General features: G+C 40.1%; 3 protein-coding genes across 4 annotated transcripts; 1 reads left to right on the forward strand and 2 right to left on the reverse strand.

Moving 5' to 3' along the window:
• Positions 1-1,166: 1,166 nt before the first annotated feature.
• Positions 1,167-11,905, reverse strand: LOC105281409 (DDB1- and CUL4-associated factor 6). The gene is made up of 16 exons (XM_011342646.3): positions 11,815-11,905; positions 11,391-11,545; positions 10,144-10,261; positions 9,852-10,030; positions 9,613-9,748; positions 9,379-9,539; positions 9,105-9,276; positions 8,780-9,031; positions 8,347-8,710; positions 8,096-8,205; positions 7,937-8,023; positions 7,808-7,862; positions 7,312-7,449; positions 6,586-6,838; positions 6,370-6,475; positions 1,167-4,876 (listed from the first exon to the last, which is right to left on the reverse strand). Exons 1-16 carry the CDS (start codon positions 11,903-11,905, stop codon positions 4,818-4,820), a joined length of 2,436 nt encoding a protein of 811 aa, XP_011340948.1. The 3' UTR covers positions 1,167-4,817.
• Positions 11,906-12,720: 815 nt separating this feature from the next.
• LOC105281411 (eukaryotic translation initiation factor 4B) lies at positions 12,721-16,677 on the forward strand. The gene is made up of 12 exons (XM_011342650.2): positions 12,721-12,840; positions 13,068-13,193; positions 13,625-13,806; positions 14,007-14,114; positions 14,201-14,429; positions 14,515-14,754; positions 14,833-15,136; positions 15,397-15,442; positions 15,522-15,639; positions 15,727-15,832; positions 15,920-15,986; positions 16,073-16,677. The coding sequence occupies exons 1-12, from the start codon at positions 12,831-12,833 to the stop codon at positions 16,139-16,141; spliced, it is 1,605 nt and encodes a 534-aa protein (XP_011340952.1). The 5' UTR covers positions 12,721-12,830; the 3' UTR covers positions 16,142-16,677.
• On the reverse strand, positions 16,328-21,062 carry LOC105281410 (exocyst complex component 6). Of its 2 annotated transcripts, none has more exons than XM_011342647.3 (13): positions 20,454-20,651; positions 20,201-20,366; positions 19,609-19,895; positions 19,426-19,528; positions 19,047-19,289; positions 18,805-18,972; positions 18,642-18,713; positions 18,421-18,555; positions 17,980-18,350; positions 17,668-17,902; positions 17,465-17,606; positions 17,194-17,380; positions 16,328-17,127 (listed from the first exon to the last, which is right to left on the reverse strand). In XM_011342647.3, exons 1-13 carry the CDS (start codon positions 20,570-20,572, stop codon positions 17,001-17,003), a joined length of 2,355 nt encoding a protein of 784 aa, XP_011340949.1. In that variant the 5' UTR covers positions 20,573-20,651; the 3' UTR covers positions 16,328-17,000. The 2 variants fall into 2 exon arrangements, with proteins under 2 accessions (XP_011340949.1, XP_011340951.1); XM_011342649.3 differs by lacking the exon at positions 20,454-20,651 and adding an exon at positions 20,762-21,062 and having other exon boundaries at positions 16,987-17,127.
• Positions 21,063-21,398: the final 336 nt, after the last annotated feature.

Below are 21,398 nucleotides of genomic sequence, written 5' to 3' on the forward strand. Positions count from 1 at the left end.
AGTCTCAAGCGAACGCGACGCATCGTGCAGCCCGACTAATGCCTCAAAAAATCTGAAAGTGACGTTCCTTCCGAACAAGCGTGAACAATTGTAACGATTACTCTGATTATACGATATCAATATTATTACATTTATTGTAAAATTATCATTATTATTGCCATTAATTATATATCATTGTTACTGTTATCATAATTACTCTTTCTCACACTCTCACACGCAAATACACACACACACACACAGGCGCATATACATACATTTATACGCGTATATGAATTTATGTGCGTGGACGATGCATTTGCATTTGTTATACGTACATGCGTGAATACTTACGCGTGCACACACGACATACACACACACACACACATACACGTCTTTTGCGTGCAATACGAGGCAAACGATAGCGAGCGATGGCGATCCCGCCCAGGCATTTGTATTTTTAACGCGAAATAGGCAAGCTAAACGAAGGCGGCGAAAATACTGTTTCGCCGACGATTTTGCACTTGACGACTGTAATTAAAAATACGCTATTTTCCGTTGCCCTTTCTTACGAGATACGCGAGGACGCAGCACATCCCGTGCTGCGCGGCACGTGCATATTTGTAACGTAATCGTACATTAGAGGAATAAGAGAGGAAAAAAAAAGGAAACAAAGTGTAGGATTGGAAATAGCGAGTTTTTATATATAGAAAAACAACACCCATGCGAGAAAGAATACAATTTCGAAATAGTATTTTATCCACTTCGAAACGTCGAAGCCTCGCGCGTCCGGTGGAGATCTCCCGAGGGCACGCATGAAACGCGTCGCGCCTACGGATTTGTCTCTCTCACCTAGTCTAAGAATTAATCGATCTAAATGTCGATCCTGTGTGATTTGACTCGTCTTAGCTAAAACATCCGTTTTTGCACTTCTCCCCGATTGAACGCAAACTACGTGTAATTTTAAGATAGTCACTTGCACGCACGACGAAATCGCGATGTGACTGTGCTTGGTCAACTGCTGCCGTCGTTCCGCGTTTCTCGCGATCGATTACAAATGATGGACGGAGAAATCGAATCAAGCTCAATGTATACTACATCGAATCCGAATAAATTCAATGTCTAAATATTATCATATTAAATTCAGGCGAACCAAAGTATTCGTTACATGATTTTTATTTAACAATATATTTGCGTTATATATTTATCTTATTTTAATATTCGCTTGCGTGTAAGCCTTCTGCAATTAATTAATTTTACGCACGTTTAATTAAGTCATTCGAAACTGTGTCATCAAAACTTTACTGCTGCGTTAGCTGTTTTCTTCGAGCGCAGTACTCGAGGGATTCGATAGCAGTTACAGTGTACTTGATCCCGTTGCTCGACGTATGTATCTGAAATTATTCAATCAAAATTGAAGAAAGAACGCAGCCGCACGCAGTTGGCCGTGTACACTCGATGTGTGTACTCGGAGATCCGTTCGCTTCGGCCGTACGCGTGAGGCTCAAAAGCAAGCACTTGTATTCGGACTCTTGGCGCTGTCTTCTCCGGCCGTGTTCCGACCACCGCTGCGTTTCAGAGAGATCCGCGGCGATGCGACAAAGCGATCGGACAAGCGCGATCCTGCGACAAATGGTGGAGTCGAGAACAGGGATTTAATGGGGAATTGATTCTGCGAACGTGTCCTTGAACCCCGGTTCAAGGGAAGACGATCCCTCCGGGGGGGAGAGAAAAGCTTTTTTGAGATCAGTATTTACTCTCAAGGACAAGGTATTCGATTTCATGGGAATTAATTCCTCTTGATCCTCCCCCGGTCCATCCGTTTTTTGCGGGGGATTCTGCTCGGTGAGTGAGCGGGATGTCGCGTTTCTCACGAGTCAGCCACTGATGAAGGGATGGAACGAAACGCGTTTGAACGAAAGATTATCGACTCTCTCTCCCTCTCTCTCTCATCGGTACATCTAGGTATAAACGCTAAACTTCATTATTACAGACATTATTGGATCTACGGATAAACGGATAAGCGATTGATTACAATTTTGTCCTAATGTTCAGAGAAATAAAAACGAAGGAAATACACGTACACACAACAGCTGTCCATCACAGTCGAACCACACACGTTCCGCGCGCCAGGTCATTTCCTCGATCGAAGATCCTCGATTATCTTCTCTCTCTCTCTCTCTCTTTTTTCTTCTCGTCTAGCTCTCTCCCTCGGGGACCGGGAATTGAAATTACGATCATTAACGAATGATGAGTTTCAATTCCCGCTCGAGACTTACATGAGTTTGCCCCAATCTCCCTGGCTGTAAGCAGTGATGTAGATTGCGCGCAAGATTCAGATCCGTACCACCGAGAGTCCGCCATGTCCTTAACGAGGATACAGCACGCATTAGCTTCGAATCATAAGATCTTCACACTTGTATCGATTTTCTTGAATTCTACACTCGAGACTCTTGAATCCTCAGACGTGGGGAAGGATTTCTGGCTACGGTGATTCGCAATTTATTCAGAATAAGATGTATCCGTGATCTCATTTACGTCTTTGATATGCTACACACTGATTGCCAGCCCTTCTTCCGCTTACCAATGATCTACCCGGCAAGCATTGATAATAGTGATCCGCTAAAACAATCGTGTATTCTGTGAACGTTTGCTATAATGATGGTAGCGATTATGAACAAAGATTCGTTATTCAACGAAACGTTCTCTTATTAATATATATATATATATATATATAAATATATATATGTGCGTTTAATAAAATTTAAACAGTGATTGCTGGGACGTTAGGATACAGTAGATCGAAGATCGTCGATGATAGAGCTTCAACGAGACCCTCGATAGATACAATTGATTGTCTGGAGTGCCGTCACAGGATAATTCAGGCAATGGCTTGTAAACGCGCGATCCTTTTGTACGCTTCTACTACAGTCGCCATAGTCCATATGCGGATATGTTTATAATTCTTATCAGCCGTTATCTGTAATGTTAATATTACGATCATTAATATTATTTTATTATTATCGTTTACTAAGATTAATTTTATTACAAATGCAGCGTTCGTATTTTGTTATTAAATTAGGTTCTGTTGTTGAACGTGTGGTTTCATTTCGTCTTGCTATTTTCATTTATTTCTCCCCTGGCTCAATCACTTCTTTCCCGCCCGCGCCGCATCGTCAGTGTGAATGTCGTCGGATCGAGAATTGTTGTTATGCACAACGGACGACCGTTGGTTTTACGATCAAAGCAGAACGCTCTCGCGCTCAAGAAACTTGACAATCTGTATTTCTCACGAGATCGTAACAAAATCTCTGCGAATTGTCTACATGCTCATTACAAACGCCGTACACTTTTACAGCATTTTTAACGAGATTTTGCCCCAACTATATCCAATTACGTGGGACTTAGCTTACGGGTAAAAAGGATAATCAGCACTGACGGTTAACAATCCAATAACAATGCTGTGTGTGCTGCGCGCTCATTCGTTTTATTACAAACAAATCCTTCTTAATAATAATACATTATAATTGTAAAGACATGTCGTTCATTCTTACGTGTACGTTGCTCGGCTAACAATTGCTATCTACCAGATATCTACTAACTATCGTATTAAAATTACGCAAGCGACGACGCGATTGTCGACTACCGTCGATCTAGAACTCTCGACATATCTCACAAAGCTGCCTATACCTCAAACGACTGCAATTACTATTATTACTATTATTGCTTTGTTTTTACTTAAAGTCCTCCCTTCTATCCTCCTGTAAGGCACGTGTTACAGTTCGCCTTACAATGAAATTCTCAAACATCTTAATGTTAAACGAATTGCCCTGTTCTACGGGAGCAAGCTGTATTCTCCGCTATCCTTGCATTCCTCGAATCCTCCACGACAAAACGAGTGAACCGCAAGCGAAACTTGCAAAACGCACACGGGAACTAGACCGTGCGATTTACAGGATTTACCGTGCTGCTCACGCAGTAATAACGGAAGAGGGTAAAAATGTCTCTCTCGAACGTAAAGCTACGAGAACCCAATGCCATGTACCTCGTCCTCTTACGAGCACGAAAACTACTTTACAGAACACTATTTTACTCCCGACATACATACGGAGGACACTCGTGAAATTGTAATAAAATAAATAATTAAAGTCTAAAATTATACAACTGTAAGAGTTCGAAATCCTAGCAGTCTCCGATTGCATTCGATAGCTCGCTTTCTCCGTTATCATCAAGAATAACGACGGCACAGGCAGTTTTATTATCCCTCGCGTACTTACACCCTAATAATACACGTTGAAGTATGAAGCGAACGGGGGCGAAGCGCCCCAAGTTGCCGCAAACCTTCGACTAGCATACTAATTTTACGTATTGCATCAACGACGAACTCCTCCACTGAAAATAGGCGACGTGACAGGTATCACTCGCAAGAACCAACACACATCGCAGTCGCGGGGATCGTGTGAAACGCAAAAAATAAGATTTACAGGCGAAACTCCTTTTTTTTTGCACGCACATCCGAGCAACACGCACCGCATCATCGGAGGTTTCGCGTGAGATTGCACGTAAAGGTGGCAAGAGAAACGCGTATACCGCACTCGAGGAACGGCATAATCTATACCAATCTGGTATCTCGTTACAAGCACACGGGAGATATATACAGATACGCGGCAACGTCCGCGTTGGATATCTTATCGGTGTATATCTATATTAAAATATCATACGAATTGGACTTTGCATATGCGGAATCTATATTCGCGCCGATCAAGACCGATCCCCATCGATTCGATCGGTAGTCACTCGCTCTCGTTATCGTCACCACTTGCAGTATCGCCGCAGATGCTTTAGCCACCTCGTAGCTCGCCGCTCTCGTCGCTGCTCCGCCTCCTGTTGCGACCTCGACCTAAAAAATAACCGACATGACTTTACGTGATCTCGTTGTACTACAAGCAAGCGAACGATAGTCGATTGCTTTCTTCTTAATTTTCTACATTTTATTCGGTGTTTTTATTGTCCACTTGACGTTAACGTTAAGAGCGAAGAAGCGTAATCTTCGATATATCTCAGTCACACGTGAGAGAAAGAAAAAGTGTATGATTAATCATCGTTTCCGAAATAATCCATCTGCGTCGTCCAAAATTTTGATTCTCCAACTTGAAAGAAAATTTCATAGAATAAACACAACACAAATTAAACAGGATACGTAGTAATAGTACGTAAACACGCAATGCGCATATACGCACGTTCTATATGCCATACAAATAAATAAACTACAAGACGATATCGTTCGCACTACAATCATAGATACCTTTTCTATTACATTTAGTAAGAAAAAATATAACGAAACGAATAGATTTGTGTACTTCCTGCGGACTTGGTTAAAGCTGTGAGTGGCATTCTAGTGTATCTATATCGGTGGAAAATTATATAAATCCTTGCTTGAAATACAGATACATTCGAAATAATTTACGTAATAATATATGTAGTGCACGTATCTATTAAGAAATCATTTTACACTCGTTATACTTGAATGTTTGTTACGCTGTTTACATTCCCAAATATAATTTTGATGTAAATTCAGGATCAGAGTGTTTATTGTTACGTACACACTAATAATATCTCGTTTAATCAAATTGTTGAAGCGTTTAATCAAGAATTTTATTTTTTTTCTTTACAATTTTGGAGTGCACACATGTTTTTACATTACGCAATCATCCAATATAAACGAAATTTTGTATTTATTATTCGTATACATGGTGCTAATCGAGAAAGATTTATAGAAAAAATACATCTTATATAATTTCTTACATTTTGCATCCCTTTCCCAATTGTATCGATAACGGCAATATACTTATAAAGTACGTGTTTCACGTTTATCTTTTATTAATTTATAATGTATTTGGTTCGAAATGACAAAAAAAATGACAATAGCATAGTCTCTGAAAAATACTTCAAACGACGAACAGAAATTTTAGCAAATGCAAACACGTTTATTATTGCACTTGTTTCGTAATCGAGTAAATTCGAAAAGTATTGACTGATAATAAAATTGTCGCGTTAAGCAAGTATCGATACAGCTTACTTTTAGACAAGATACTCAGAGAACAAAAACGCCAGTCAAAAGTTGCGTCTGTACATTGAAGGGACGGCTTCTGTCAACCCATCACTATTGTTCTTAACTAACAGATTTCAACAAGCACACACCCAATGAAGTAGAACCCTAGTGAAACTTTAGATCAGCCAGTGCCAACCATTATGTGGCTCAATACCTGCGGGCGATAATGGAAGACTCCAAAATCTCTGGTTTATTAATCCTACTTATGTACCGCTGTTCATATTAGCGTAGCAAACTACGAGGACTACGATCCTGAGAATACTATCATAAATTTTCACTACCTCTGCGTATCTGATTCAGGCATGCCAGCATACGGATCATAAAAACCGCAGGTACAGTGATCGTGTCTTTGGTCTCCTCCAACATGACCGCGTTTCTCTTTTTCAGCTGAAAGACAAAAACGATGAGAGACGTACGGTGAAATGTCGAGCCTCCCGCATCACATTTCGATTTCAGTAGAATCAAGTTCGAGTGTCTCTTGAAATATATTCGCTTACGTCCTCCGCGAACTTCTCGTTGAAGCTTGGCTCGTCGTTGATCGGCGCCCACAATTTCACGTCGTAATCGATACCGGAAGTGGCCAGCATCGGTAGATACGGATGCGGTTGCAGACAATTGACCACGTGCTGGTCCGCCTCCAACAACATGCACAGCCTGGCGGTGTCCCTCTCCCAGACGAACACGTGGCCGCAGTCGCTGCCCGACATGACGAAATCGTTGCCCCAGAAATTCGCTTCCTTGATCATGGTCCTAAAGAAACTAGAGTCAAAAGTGGGGGAAAGGCGAACGGTCAGAGAGAATAATTGGCGGCTTAATATCGCACAGTCCGCCTAGTCCGCTCGGAGGCTTTTTCGGAACTACGTGGGTCAGTGGTTTGGCTTCCGATCTCTCAGACGTTGCATGTCGAGTGTATTTTGATTAGACTTGAGGAAGACTAGTCAAAGTTATGGCCGTTCTAGGTAGCAGCAACCAAACCCGCCAAATAGATTTGGTAATACAGCGACTATAAACTACGCAAACCGCTTCGTCTCTCATCGACTTCCTAATGTGATTACTAGATATGTACTATGTTAATCCAATAACAGCTAAGAGCTTCTTTGATAATCTCTCTACGTGTCATGTGAATCCAGGAGCATACACTCTATATCCACTACTTTCTATCGCTCTCATTAATGCTTGAGATCGGTAAATGTTATGTAAAAAGAGTATTGAGTAGGCCATACCTGGCGTTTCTATGACCCATGTACTTTTGTTTTACGCAGAGTTCCGTCAGATATGTGTCGTCGTACGTCTCATGCCCTTGCGACGAGCGAGCGTTCGCGATTGCCTCATCCATCTCCGCCTCGACTGGATTTAGTAACCTGTATCGGAATTATTGACAATATTACTGTAAAAACTTCAATCCTAATAAGATTTTAAAAGAAACAGGAAGATGAAAAGAATTCTAACTAGTGGTGACTATTTGACACTTAGACTGCCACATCATTACGCACAGATTTTCCGCATAGATGACGGTTTTAATGATTTAAGCAGGAATGTTTTAAAGGATTATACTGAAATTAATATTATATCTAAAAAGATTCTATTAATTATTTATAGAGACATTGAAAAAAAAACAAGATTAACATTATCACGAAATTAGTTGGGCAGTCCAAGTGTTAACTATTTACTTATTTAACTATTTAAAGCGAGCTCTGTCATCTCAGCATTTCAACAGACCTTTCGTCTTGAACGTCCTCATCTTCGCTATCGATATACGCAGCTTCTTCGGTTTCTATGAACACGAACCAGATTATACGCATTATGCAAAATCTGCGAAGCAATCAAAGAGCAACGAAATAGACTTACTTTCCCTAATATCGCTATAGTTGTGCTGTTTGCGATTGTTACTCGGACCTGCGTCGAGAGCTCCGTCGCTATTACTTCCAGACGGTCCTGACGAATAAATTGCTGTGTGAAGTCAATGCGCAGATACAATACACACCGATGAAATGAGGAAATACCTACCTGGATGGTAACTATCACGAGTCACTTCATCGCCGACACCGAGCGATATCGTGGCACTGGTTGAGCTTTTGTCAGAGTACGTTAAACTCACAGCCGGTTCACTGCCATGTCTACATACCAAGCATTTGCGCATCAAATTAAAGAGATTTAGCAGATTTTCATCAATTATAAATATTTATAATACAATCATATTACAAAAAAGACTTGAAGCTTAATTAATAATCTTGACGAGAAAAGATTCGAGTCTTTACCTTTCGAGGAAGCCGTCCCGCATCGTCGTTAATCTGTCTTGAAGATTTTCCATCATGTTCTCCTGTTTGCTAGCCATACTCGTGCACGACATCTCATCCACGTTCCTACTCTCGTCCCACACATTGTCACGTTCAGTTCTGCCATGGTTACACGCAGATTCCACGGAAGCTGTTTGCACTTGGTCGATTTGACTAGATTCAGTCTCCATAGGAACGTCATCGCTCGCACTCTCCGACGTGCTCAACGGCACTAACTGCCCGTACCTCACGGACTCTTCGATCTCCCTCGTTTGCTGTCGCTCGGCATCAGTCATCTCGCTCGCATCGGCACTTTCGACCCCGTCAGTCTGCGATCTTGCATTCCCTAAAGTCGGCACGCAGATAGAATCGAGCACTGACAATTCGTAACGCACACAAAATCCAATCTTATTACCGTTACTCGTTCCCGGATTTTCGCTCTGTTCCGTACTCATTTCAGCTGACTCGTTGCTCCTTTCCGCATTTGATTCGGCATTGTTGTCTGCGTTTTGAATGCCCTCCTGTTGTTCGATCACGCCCTCCAAACTGTCCTCACCACCGCCACTGAGAGCGGCACGAGTGGCGGGATCATTTAACATCCTGCTGAGCACATCCGTCATCCGTTGCATCAAGGAAGTGTGCAGTACCGGCCTTGCCTGGGCAATTTCTGAGAGGGACAATGTACCACTGCATTGATGTTCCTTCCTCACGTGCATACAAAATGATCAACACTGATCTACCTGTGCCACTGCGACGCCCACCTTCCCTTTCCGGCCGCGCGTCGGGTCCAGTATCGGACCAGTCGCCGCGAAGTCTCAAACGGCGAACTGGCTGAGGCGACCGCAACGGATGCTTCTTCCCTTTACCTTTTGCCAACATCGCGTCTTTTCGTAGCTGCAAACTACCTTGATCCTAGATAGTTAATTTTAGAAATAAATACAGAAATTATTTATAATATTAAAAAATATCTCAGGAATAAATATGTTAGCATTGAGAGATATAAATAATTGCTACCTTGACACTGAATAAATAAAGATGATCGCTGCTATAACTGACGAGAACGTCTTGTCCGTCTGGGCTATAGCTCAACGATGTAATTCTGTAAGAGTTGCCCTCGAATTCTGGGACCGTGAAACTGCACAGTGGTCTCTCCGAGGCTCCAGTATCTGTCAAACCTGCAAGTGCGTACACGCGCATTTCACGATGCTTCTTTCTTCATTGTGAAAACTCATGTTCCGCAAAGATTACCAGTGGCCGCGGTGCTGAGAGTCCTTCTGTCGTAGGTTCGTACGGTGCTGTCGGAACAGCCGATTGCTATTTGATGAGGCAATACAGGATTCACGGACAGCGCCGTCACGGCTCTTTGACACGAGATTAACACATCCTGAGGAAGAATAATTGTTATTAAGAATAAATAATACAATTACGTAAATAACGTAACATGTAAAACGTGTAAAATGTAAAATGTTACATGAACCACTACTTACTTCTCTGCATCTTGCAGTGCTACATTTATCCTTCACTCTGAGATCAAACCATCTCACAGTCCCGTCTTCTCCGCAGCTCAGGAAACTCTGCGGCTCACCAGGTATCGTGGCTATCTCATAAGTAGTGCCGGTGTGACAATTGAATTGATTATGGAACGTCTCCGTTCTTCTCATTAGGTCTACAAGTGTAACATTGGCACTCAACGCAAGAAACATCCAATCTTGTGTCAGTGACACAAATAAAGTATTTAATCTCATTAATTCATTCTTGGACCACCTGTTAATCTTTTACCTGTATATAAAATAATGCCATCTCCACTGCAAGAAACAATCCGATGATCTCCACTATTAGGCAAAAACTTGGCACTAAAAATATTTGCTCTATGACTCGTCTTATAGTCCGTTAATACCTAAAATAGGAAAATTAATATTATATACATTATATATATTTAGTGAATTTCCAGTTATCAAACTTGTAATAAGATTAAATAACCGCAGAATTTTCAAAATATATTTACAACGTATTGTGCCTGCAATATAGATTTGTCTATTAACTTTAAAAAATTATTTAGTTAACTTTTAACGCATTATTCAAATGACATCATAGGGCAAAATATAATAAGTGCAACAAGCGTTTCACTGCAGTTAATTACGCTAGCGTTAAATTGATGATACTAGGCGATAAAATTAGCCAGTAGTGAAGGATCTACTGATTTGGCACCGGCATCTGTGCATTTCTAACTATGTCAATGTTGGACCTTGACTAGATTTATCTTTAATTCTACGATATTTCCTTAGAAAGGTTTAATATCAATGTAATTTACATAATTTCTTGCTTATACTTTATAGCTCAATAATAACTTATAAATTTTTATTATTAAGAGAATATTTTTGAGTATAAACTTGTAATACATGGTATATCGTTAATTAGTTAGTAATTAATTGAATTTCTTTACGTACAATGTAATAAAATGTATTTAAAATGATAATTTTATAAACACATAATGAGACAAATAAAATAAGGATCAATATTCATTACTAAACTCTGATCTGAATGAAATACAAAAAGAGATTCCTCATAGAAACAAAAATCGTACAATGAGATACATGATAAATATTCAATGTTTAATAAAGATATATTTTACACTCAAAACTCAATCAGCCAGACTTAATTAAATTCCTAGACAATTTTCCACACAATTTTCAAGGATAAAATCAAAAATAATCTTGGCACAATCTTCTTTGACAGCGTCTATAAATAAACATCAAGTTGAGGGAAGTGACAAAATAACTCCATCAACAATGTGCGTCAATTACCGGCTACGCTCTCGTTGCTTTAAATTGAAATAGTAGTCGCACGTGTGCTGTTTCTTGGGCTTTTACCAAGACGGTAATCAAGATACATTAAGAACATCGTTTCTAGATACGAGGTACCCAAAATTCAAAGTGCCCCTTTAATTTTTAAATTTTAGCAAGTTTTACTATAATTAACTATAACTAACTAATTTTTACTATAAAGTAAGATGCTGGTAAGCATACCTCGTAATTATATGCATTAGTTAAAACAAGATGCTGATCATCACTGCCGGACAGTATCAATTCTCCGTTGCTGTTCCAGCAAATGGAATTCACACAACCGTTGTGCACCTTCAATCTCTTTAGCAATGACATACGCTGTATCAGCTGTAAGCTGGCTGTAAAAGAAAAACAAATTTATTTATCAATGCTAATGCCTGCTCAAGCCGATAATACGCAACCTTTATGTGCAATAAGCATGTACTCGCGTGACCTGGCAGGCAGTGAGGTAACAGTTTATCACCCTCTTTATCACAATGAGATGGAAATAAACAAAGACCGTATGGACATACTTCCACAAATTGCATCTTTCAACACAAAGGCACTGCATGTGGAATCTTTGTGATTTTTTATACTAAGCGAAGTTCTGTTTTATCCAGAAGATTACCTTTGCTACTAGAGTAGAGCTTCAGCCTCGTGCAATCGTCGTAGGGCTGATAGTAGATATCGCGGAAGATATTGGCGCGCGTCTTCCTCATGGTCGAACGTCGATCGAGTCACCAGCTGATGAAGCGAAATTCAACCGCGCGTAGATCGTCTGGTCAGGCGAGCGATCTTTCTGTCCTCAGCGCATGGATCGCTCGAGGGTGTTATACCGCTGAGCGGCGATATGGAATCCGTATGGACCTCTCGCCGATCTCAGGAAGTCTGCGGCGCGTGGTTACGCAGCGAAAATCCCGTCGATGCGTTGTGACGGCGTGACATGGCACACTCGCTACTAAAAATAAACACGGCGATGCAGCACGGAAGACTCGCGTGATGCTAAATCCCAATGATCGTCTCCGCTCCGCTCCTCTCGGACGGAACAGCTGAGCGATTACACACACACACACACACACCACACGTACGCGTTACGCACCCAGCACTCAAGCGACGCTGCTGCCCCGAGGTGGACATCTTCTGTGACTATGTGATCTATAGTTTGTTATCGCCTGTGTTCGCGCTTGATACCAAATACCACCTAACCAAACCAAGACAAAAAAGTAACTAGAAAATGAATTTTCCGATTGGATGAGTAATGGCGCGGTCCCATGGTGCGGAATATGCGCAATGCGGAATTGGCGAAACGCTCGTGATCAAGTTCGATTCTTTTTACGTTCGTTCCGCCGATTTCTATTCCGCAACTTATCACCGCGCCATATATTCTTGTACAAAGTTCCAAATAAAAAATACGCGCAAGAACGGAGGTACATCCTCGAATTTCTACAAATGGTTCATCTAGTTAGATCTAGTAAAAAAATTTAATCCACCATTGCGGACCGTAGCCATTCCGTGCACGTGGCATGTACGAGCGTTCTGCCTATCTCGTGCGAGTATGATTAATGCTTTATGAATCCGAGGTAGATCGTGTGGAGCACGTAGGCACGGCCTGACGCATATTCCACCGGATTTTCGGCCGTAATCATGTCCTCAGGTACGATTACGTTCATCGCAACGATAAGTTCCGACGTAGGCAACTCTCTCGCGATAAAAACGGTTCGCGGAACATCGATCACCTCGCCGTTTTCGCCTCGCACGCTCGCACCTAACCAAACGGCACGCGATGTGCTCACCATGCTTTCGACATTGCGCCAGCTCAAAGGCGCGCTTCGATGACGAGGCATGCATAATATGTCCTAGTAACGCCCGTATGTGTTACAGGCAAGAAGGGTAAGAAGAAGAAGGGAACGACTGTCAATTTGATGTCATTTCTGGCTACGCAGAACCCGGCGCAAAATAAACCGTTGAAATCGTCCAGTTGGGCCGACGATGTGGAAGATGATCACGGTAGGTCGAATTGCCGCGGCTTGAGGTTAAAGATAGACCGTGAGGCCAATTAATCGTATCTATTTCAGCAAGAAATAATTGTCAAATTTTTTTAGTTTAGATTACAATGTGCTTTTTTTATATGCATGTATAGAAAAAAAAAATATATATGTATATGTGAGAATGTATGTGGAACATGTATGTTAAGCCATGAGCACTGTTCTGATACATAGATGAAATATATTCATCCAGAATATTCTATAATTTTTTTTGCAATTTGTGATAACATCTGAATATTGTACTCTGGTATCACTGACATATGATATAATAATTTTATGTATCAATGTACATAAAAAGTATAATTTTATAACACAAAAACTGCTTGGTATGTGTATATGAGTATACATACATGTATCTCTGATTAATTATATGGATTTTTGTGACTATTATAGAAGGATATTCTTCAAGAAGCAGCAAAGATCCTGTTATTCTGCCAACAGCTCCAAGAGCTGCGCGAGGGCCTGGGATAGATGAAGAAAATATTCCTACAAACCCTCCCTATGTAGCTTACATAAGTAATCTACCTTATGATATAGATGAAAGCAATCTAACTAATCATTTCGAGGGCCTGAAGGTTGGCTTATTATCCAATATTCTTATTAATATAAGACGCTATTAAATAGATTTTTTTACTTACATTAAACTTTGATCGTCAAATGTACAAAACGAATTTGATTGTTTAATCACATTTTAAATCATTTATACGATCAATCAAACATGTGCACATTTATTTTATTTTTTTCCACAAGTTAATTGAAAATTTTATCCACACAGATTTCTAATATGCGTTTGCCGAAAGATGCAGACAAGATTAGGGGTTACGGATATGTGGAATTCGAGGATCGGCAGAGTTTAATCGATGCTCTATCTATGTCAAACACGGTAAAAAAAGCGACGCTTACTTTATTAATAATTAAGAGAGCTATTCAGGGATATCGAATTTAATATTACATCGTTTGCTCTTGCAGACTATTAAAACGAGGCGAATAAGAATAGAAGTGTCAAACAGCAGTAATGATGATCGCCGTGGTGGTAGGATGGGTAGAGATAGTCGTAGGGACAATTATGATGATCCGGAACGCACATCTGGCGATTGGAGGAGCGGTCCGCGCGAAGATTTACTGGATGGCGATTCCTATCGCAACCGATACGATAGAGATCGGTTCGATAACAGAGACCGACGAGACGACAGAGAAAGTAAATATTTTATGCTTGCCATTTAATAAAATGAAAGTGTTTTTCCAGAAGACTATTTTATAGCAAAGAAATATTTATTGAATAGGATATGATGATAACAAACCTGGCGGCTGGCGTGAGAGGGATAGCAATGATGGAGGATCGACGTTCAGGGAAAGAGGTGGCTTCAGAGACGACAGCAGAGAGAGGGACTGGAACCGTTACGGCGACAGAGGAAGGAGCAAAGACAGAGATGGCGACAGAGGCAGCAGCTTCGGTCCTCGCCGCAATTACGGTGATTCTGATTGGGATCGCGATCGTCGACAGACGGATAAAGATGCGAAACGTAAGTTTATCGGCGAGAAGACACACGCAAGTGACGGGATTGTGTATCTCTAATTCAATTATAACATCTTTTATTCAGCTGCTGAGCCTCGACAAAGACCAAAACTGCAGTTGCAACCTCGCACGAAACCCGTGGAGCCTGTTGTGGTTGCGGAGGAGGAGGAGGAGTCGGCGGCTAAGGAAATCGCATCGACCGAGCCGAAATCTGAGAAAATTGAAAAATCACCGGGATCGGAGTCGAACCAACGGGCTCCAGCTCTAGCTCCCGTACCAGCGGCTAACATTTTCGGTGCTGCGAAACCTGTAGATACTACTGCCCGGGAACGAGAGATAGAGGAGCGTCTCGCCAAATCTTATGCGGAATCACGTTCCCGAGAGGAACCGTATGTGTAAAATGCTATAATTGTCACACTTCCTCGGATCGTATTTTACTTGTTTTTGTACAAAATAATTTCGCAATTTAATTGGATAATTATAATTATGAAATTAATTTTTCCGTCTTCCGTCTTTCGTAGTTGTATAAGAAATAATTTTGTAAGCATTATCCAATTGAATTTTATTATATCGCCGAAAATATCTTATGCCTTCATCGTATCTACAAAAATTGTAATCGATTAAAAATTCTGACGCGCTTTCTCCACAGAGATAACAGGGAGCGTAAAGATGGCACTTGGGGCCGACGCAATGGAGTAAGTGCTCGCACCGAATATAAGCAACTAAAATAAAAAAGAAATGTGACTTAAAAAAAAAGATAACATCTGTTTGCAGGAAGGGCGCGACGACAAGGAAAAAGAACGAGGCCGAACGACCTGGCGATCGGAGGAAGACAGAAGCGCTCGGTTAGAAAGATCCGCACCGCGTTCTCAACCTGCTTCCATGCGTTCTGGTAAGTCTTCATCTTCTCGTGAGATCTTTGTGTTCGTTTACGGTGAGTCAGTCACGAAAATAAATTTAATATGTATGCTCAAATCAGAGGAGCACAATGGATCTAAAGCATCATCAGCTTCACGTGCTGGACCGCCAGTGCCCAAAGGATATCAGAAACTGAATGAAAAAGATACTCGTGCGGGTCAAGAAAGGTACGGACGGCAAAAAAACTATACGAATATTTTTAGCAACGAATATTTTGCGTTTGAGTTTATCTATACTCTATATTTATCTGATAGAGACCGCAAAGACAAGGAAAAGGATGAAATCAGCAGAATGCCGAAAGCGAAGGATGAACAAGCTCCGGTAAATAAGATAGAATAACGTGTTAAAATTATTAGAATGCTAAATTCGTTAAAATTATGTTAAATTCCTCCGGTTTTTTTTTGCAGAATTTTGTAGCTTCCAACAAGTACTCCATGCTACCTGATGATGCGGATGCCGACAATATCGATGAATAATATTGATTAATGTAATAATATTAATTCGAACATGATTTGTGTATTACTGAGTAAATTGTGCCAGTGACACGAACACGAACGTTATACATATTATTAATGATTTCGTTTTATTAAATTTGTCGAATGTTGCATGAATTCGTCGTTAGGCCAGGTGTTGCATCTATTCATATTACTTTGCTGAAATTACTGTTGATTTGTATTTAATCTCTATTTTAAGATATTCTCTGTATAACTATTTACACACACTATATATATTATATATATATACATACATATATATTTACTTTGCATCTCGTTTCGATATAATGTGAAAATTGCAAAACCGCAGAATACGCAAATTACAGAGGATACAATCGCATTCACGTATCCATGTTTCCGAGGATATAATTAACACTCTGCAAAGTATGATCTAGGAATTGGAACTTTATACATCATACTCGATCAGCTGTACAGTAATTGTACAATATGTGACTCATTTACATGTAATATAACAATGCCAATATATAGAAAGAAACGATTAAAATAATAAGTACATGGGAACACAAATATTGCACGTTGCACTTTTTACCGCCTATTCTTCCCCGTGGTAATCCCTGCGCACGTACAAGTATATACGAAATTCACACATTATATCCGTTAAATAATTGACCAAAGAATATCTATGGAAATATATAATGTACGTCAAATAGGCAACAAGTAAAATAAATTTTCTAATAAATATTCGTTGCGAAGAGAAAGAGCGAGAGAGCGTTAAACTTTCCTACATAACACTCGTGTGTATATGTGTATATATAAAAAAAAGTATTATACATTTACATAATGTTTTGAAATACGTATATTACATTATTCATTGCAACTTTTACTGCTGTTGGGTGGTCTGCGCCAGTTGCCGCAGCTGCTTTAGCACAGTCTCGAGCAGTTTCTTCTTATCCCTTTCACTTTTCTTTAACACAGCGAACACTGTTTTCTTGTCGGATTCTTTCAATCTAGGAAATATAATGGATTAATATTAATATTGTGCAACGACAATGCAAAGTAAAATAGATACGTACTTCTCCAGCAAAAGCACAGCCATGTTAGGAGTCACCAAGTTATATTTACTGGAATCATGACCGTAATCGTGAAAATAGGTAGGCCAGTCCCAGCTCATAAATAAATCCAATAGCTGTCGCAGCTGCGAGAAATATTGCAACAACGTGCCTTCCGGTAGACCGATTACCGGCTCGGAAGCAGCGAATTCTGAAAAGGCAATTTTATTTTATTCGCCGAAAAAACATGTAATTGCATAAGCAAACTAATAAAAAATGTGAAAACAACACTTACGCTCGCACTGTATCGTATCTAAATTAACTTGCTGCAGTGCGCCCATAGATATCTGTTTGACGTCTTCACTAATTAATATCCCCAATATGGATTTAGCAATGTGAGAACACGCGGATTTGCACGCCACTTGAGCTACCTCGTCCTGAGATGTTAATTATTCATTGTCATTACATAAATCACGTAAATAATATTATAATATTTACCGGTAAATTGGTGAAACATGTGAATGTGCTCTGTAAGAACGCTATGAGATCCGTGATAAATCCCGATGCATGTCCTTGAGGCTCGGCCAAGTTCCAATCGTAGTTCTCCAACTCCAAAAATTCATCCAGCTTATTTTTCAGTTTGTCACAAATCTGTTTCTCAGCGTCGTCCCGCGCAACGCGAAACATTGCCGATTCAACGCCTACACAGCTTAGTTGCCCTTGATGCGGAGTGCTAAAAAATTTAAATATTTTAAATAACGATACACATGATTCACATAATAATATATTGATAGTATAATAAATTCTTACCCTGTAATATTGGTGACAAATTCTTCTAAATATTTTGTCGATTTTTCGAGATAACCCGTGTTTATTATAATTTGTACTACTTGCAAAAGAGCTAATGATGGTTTACGAAACAGCGACGACAAGCATCCACTAAAGGTTCTCGTTAATAGAAGATTCGTTGATTTGCATATCATCTCGTCAATCTCCGCCTGTGTGAAGTTCAAGTCCTCGGAGAATTTCAAACACGCGTAAATAAATTCTTTTACTTGCTGATAGACCTTTGGAACCATGTCCGAAAACGGAAACTTTTTCGGGAACTCCGCTCTCTGCAATTCCTCATCGTGATAAGGAAACAGATTAAGAACTTCGTCGTACTCTGTCTGCGTTGTGACCTGCAACAAAATGATCGACGATTCGTTAGATAAAAAAATTGCACACCAAGTAATGAAAATGATCGATCACCTGAATCGGCAGGAAACTGTCCTCGTCTAAAATGTCTCTAAATACTTGAACCCAATGTTGCATCAGCACTTCGTTGTAATGCACGCGAATTTCTTGTAACAAGTCCCAAAGCTGCCCTACAGAGTAGCCGTAATTCTGTTTGCAAGAACAATTTCACGTGAGTTAACGCAGAAGAGTGTGCTTATGCGCGGGTAATCAAAAAGACTTCGTAAGCCGCTCACCCTTAGCGTAGTATTGAATAACATGATAAGATTTTTTATTTTTAGTATGAGCGTTGCATCTGTACAGTATGCCTAAAATTAATATTTCTCTTTGAGAACAATTGTTCAATTATTCATAAAAAATATTTTATAGTAAAAGATATCGTTAATAAGTCGAATTTACCGAATGTGTGCGCAAAGCATTGACTATAGTAGACAGCGACGTAGTCCACAACTCGTCCAGATACGCACGAGTAGCTAGTCCGTTACCGGTATTCAGTATATGATCCTCTACCACAAAGAAACCGATAATACCATGCAAGTAAGTTTGATACCCGATGATACTCTCGTGCTGAAAAGATCAAGGATGCCTCGTTATTGGCGAGCACGTACGCAGACGCAGCAGTACTCGGCAAATAAACCTACCATGTTGATGGGCGGCTGCAAAACTAGCCTGGCTTGTTGCTTCCTCTGTTGCCTGTAATAGGTCTTGAAAGTCTCTCCCTCCCGAAGCACGGTATAGATATGCATACATCGATAAACCGGACTGAAGTCCATTAAATCTTGAGCACTCAGTTCCTCCTCGCCCTCACTCGACTGATTGTTCGTGTGGGACCTTCTCTTCTTCCTCCCGATAATCTCTGCTTCGGTGGCTAACTGCTCAGCAGTCTGAAGCATCAAATGATCAGGACCGATAAATTATACAGAGAAGAGATAACTACGAATGATTATTTTGTCAGTACCATATTAACGTGCGACTAAAAATCAGTAAAAATATGAAACATAATAATAAAGTTGTACCTACATGCCTCATTGCAACCTCGCCGATCTTTGGAGAATATTTTCTGATATTCTCTAAAAAGTCTCTTAAATCAGACATGGAGGCATCTTTGATGTTCTCTCGCAATCTAGGAAAGAGAAACGAAGCAATAAATCGTATGTTTGCATGATGTATGACGAGTATCGTTGGTATCTCCATTGGACTTACTGTGGAATTTGCTGTGTGATTTGAGAGGAAAACCTATAGTTGGTAACCTTTGGCAAATCATGATGTTCCAATTGCTCTAGCGTTTTTAAGGCTGGATAATAACGCTTATCCTTTAACTGCTTCTGTAACTTTGCATATGCAGCTAAGACAGGAAGGCACATAGTGAGACTGTCTACAGCAGCAGCCATGTTGCTCTCAACTTTACGAGCTTTTACAAGCTCCTCGCCCTTCTCGATCACTTTGCTCGACGTAGCAGTGATGCGTTTATCAAGCTCTAATATTTCAGCCTGTACAAAAGTAAATGTTACAGAATATTATTCCCATTTTACACACGTACACATACATATATACATAAAATACATATCTCCTAACATGAGAAATACTGTAGTAGTGAATTCAAAATAAAAATAATAAGAAGACTTATTTAAATGCCAATGTTCAAGGCTGTAGTCTGTTCATAGCATTCACAGTTAGACTCGGTATTATGAGTACATGACATGTTCAAATAGTTCACCTATATATTAGCCTAGGATTGATATTATAAAATCAGACGTTATCATATTCAATGATATTAAAATACAATAAAACCAACATTAAGTTGCTGCGCTTGCGAGCGAACTTGCAGAAGCTCCCGGATGGAGTCGATAAATCCCTGATAGTGATGATTGCACATCCTTTCGATGTCCTTGTCATGAGCCTTAATACGATCATCCAACTTCTCCATGAACTTTTGATGTTCGTGGCCATCGTAAATCGCTCTGCAATGCAAACCAACGACAGATCATCTTTCATTGCTCATACAAACGTTTTAATCACACAGCACGAGATTTACACGTGAATAGTACCTAAAAACGAGACCTATGCTATCAGTATCAGTAGATTCTATTTCGTAAAGCAAGTATTCGTGCTTGGGCACCATCGACAACAGCAGATTTTGTGATGGATTAATTGACACTCTTGACATTACTACCCTGTTAGGAATCAGCACAAAATACGAGCGCACGTCTGTCACCCCTCTTTAAAACACACCCCTCGAATGCGCATATGCAAACTCGGCCGCATCGCATCTGCGTGAAGGGGTGGTTCTCGGGAGCGCGTACTTTGACGCGGATTTCACGCTCTCGCACTCGAACGACCCGTTGCTCTCACTTACCGGAATGTCGGGCCCAGGTAATCGTCGATGCCTTCGATTTCCTGGATCAGAATATCGTGTCGCTGCATCGTCACCAAATTCGGGAACCGATCGTACGGGCACTGTATCCGAAACTGTCAAGGAAGGTTTGACAGATTCACAGACCGATTACGCGTCTCTTGCAATCACTACTGCATCACGAGTTTCTTACTTATTATCGTAGATTAAGGACTGTCAGAGAATTTATTCAATCACACCAATTTTAGATTTGATTACAATGTGTTTTGACAGCAAGCATTTATTTTTACGCGACTTATGTCGGACACACCTACGAAGCGAACTCGTACGAATGGCATCCGAAATTCTTGAGGTTAAGTCGAAAATAATCATGTACAATAGCGTTGATAAACGTAAAGTTTTAAATATTAAGTAGTTACTCGTGCGTTTTTTATTTAATAATTTTTTATTTAATTGAAAAAATAATATAGAATGAACTCCAGATTATCAAAAATATCGATAGTATTGATAATAATTAATGTACTAAATTTTTAAAACTCGCGCCAAGTTTAAAAGTATACGGTAGATCCAAAATCAGGTACGTGTATTTTTACTTTTATTATATTTTTATATTATATTTTATTATAATGTATACATATTA

Source organism: Ooceraea biroi, chromosome 3 (assembly GCF_003672135.1).
Source record: "Ooceraea biroi isolate clonal line C1 chromosome 3, Obir_v5.4, whole genome shotgun sequence".
In the NCBI taxonomy this organism is placed as follows: Eukaryota; Metazoa; Arthropoda; class Insecta; order Hymenoptera; family Formicidae; genus Ooceraea; species Ooceraea biroi.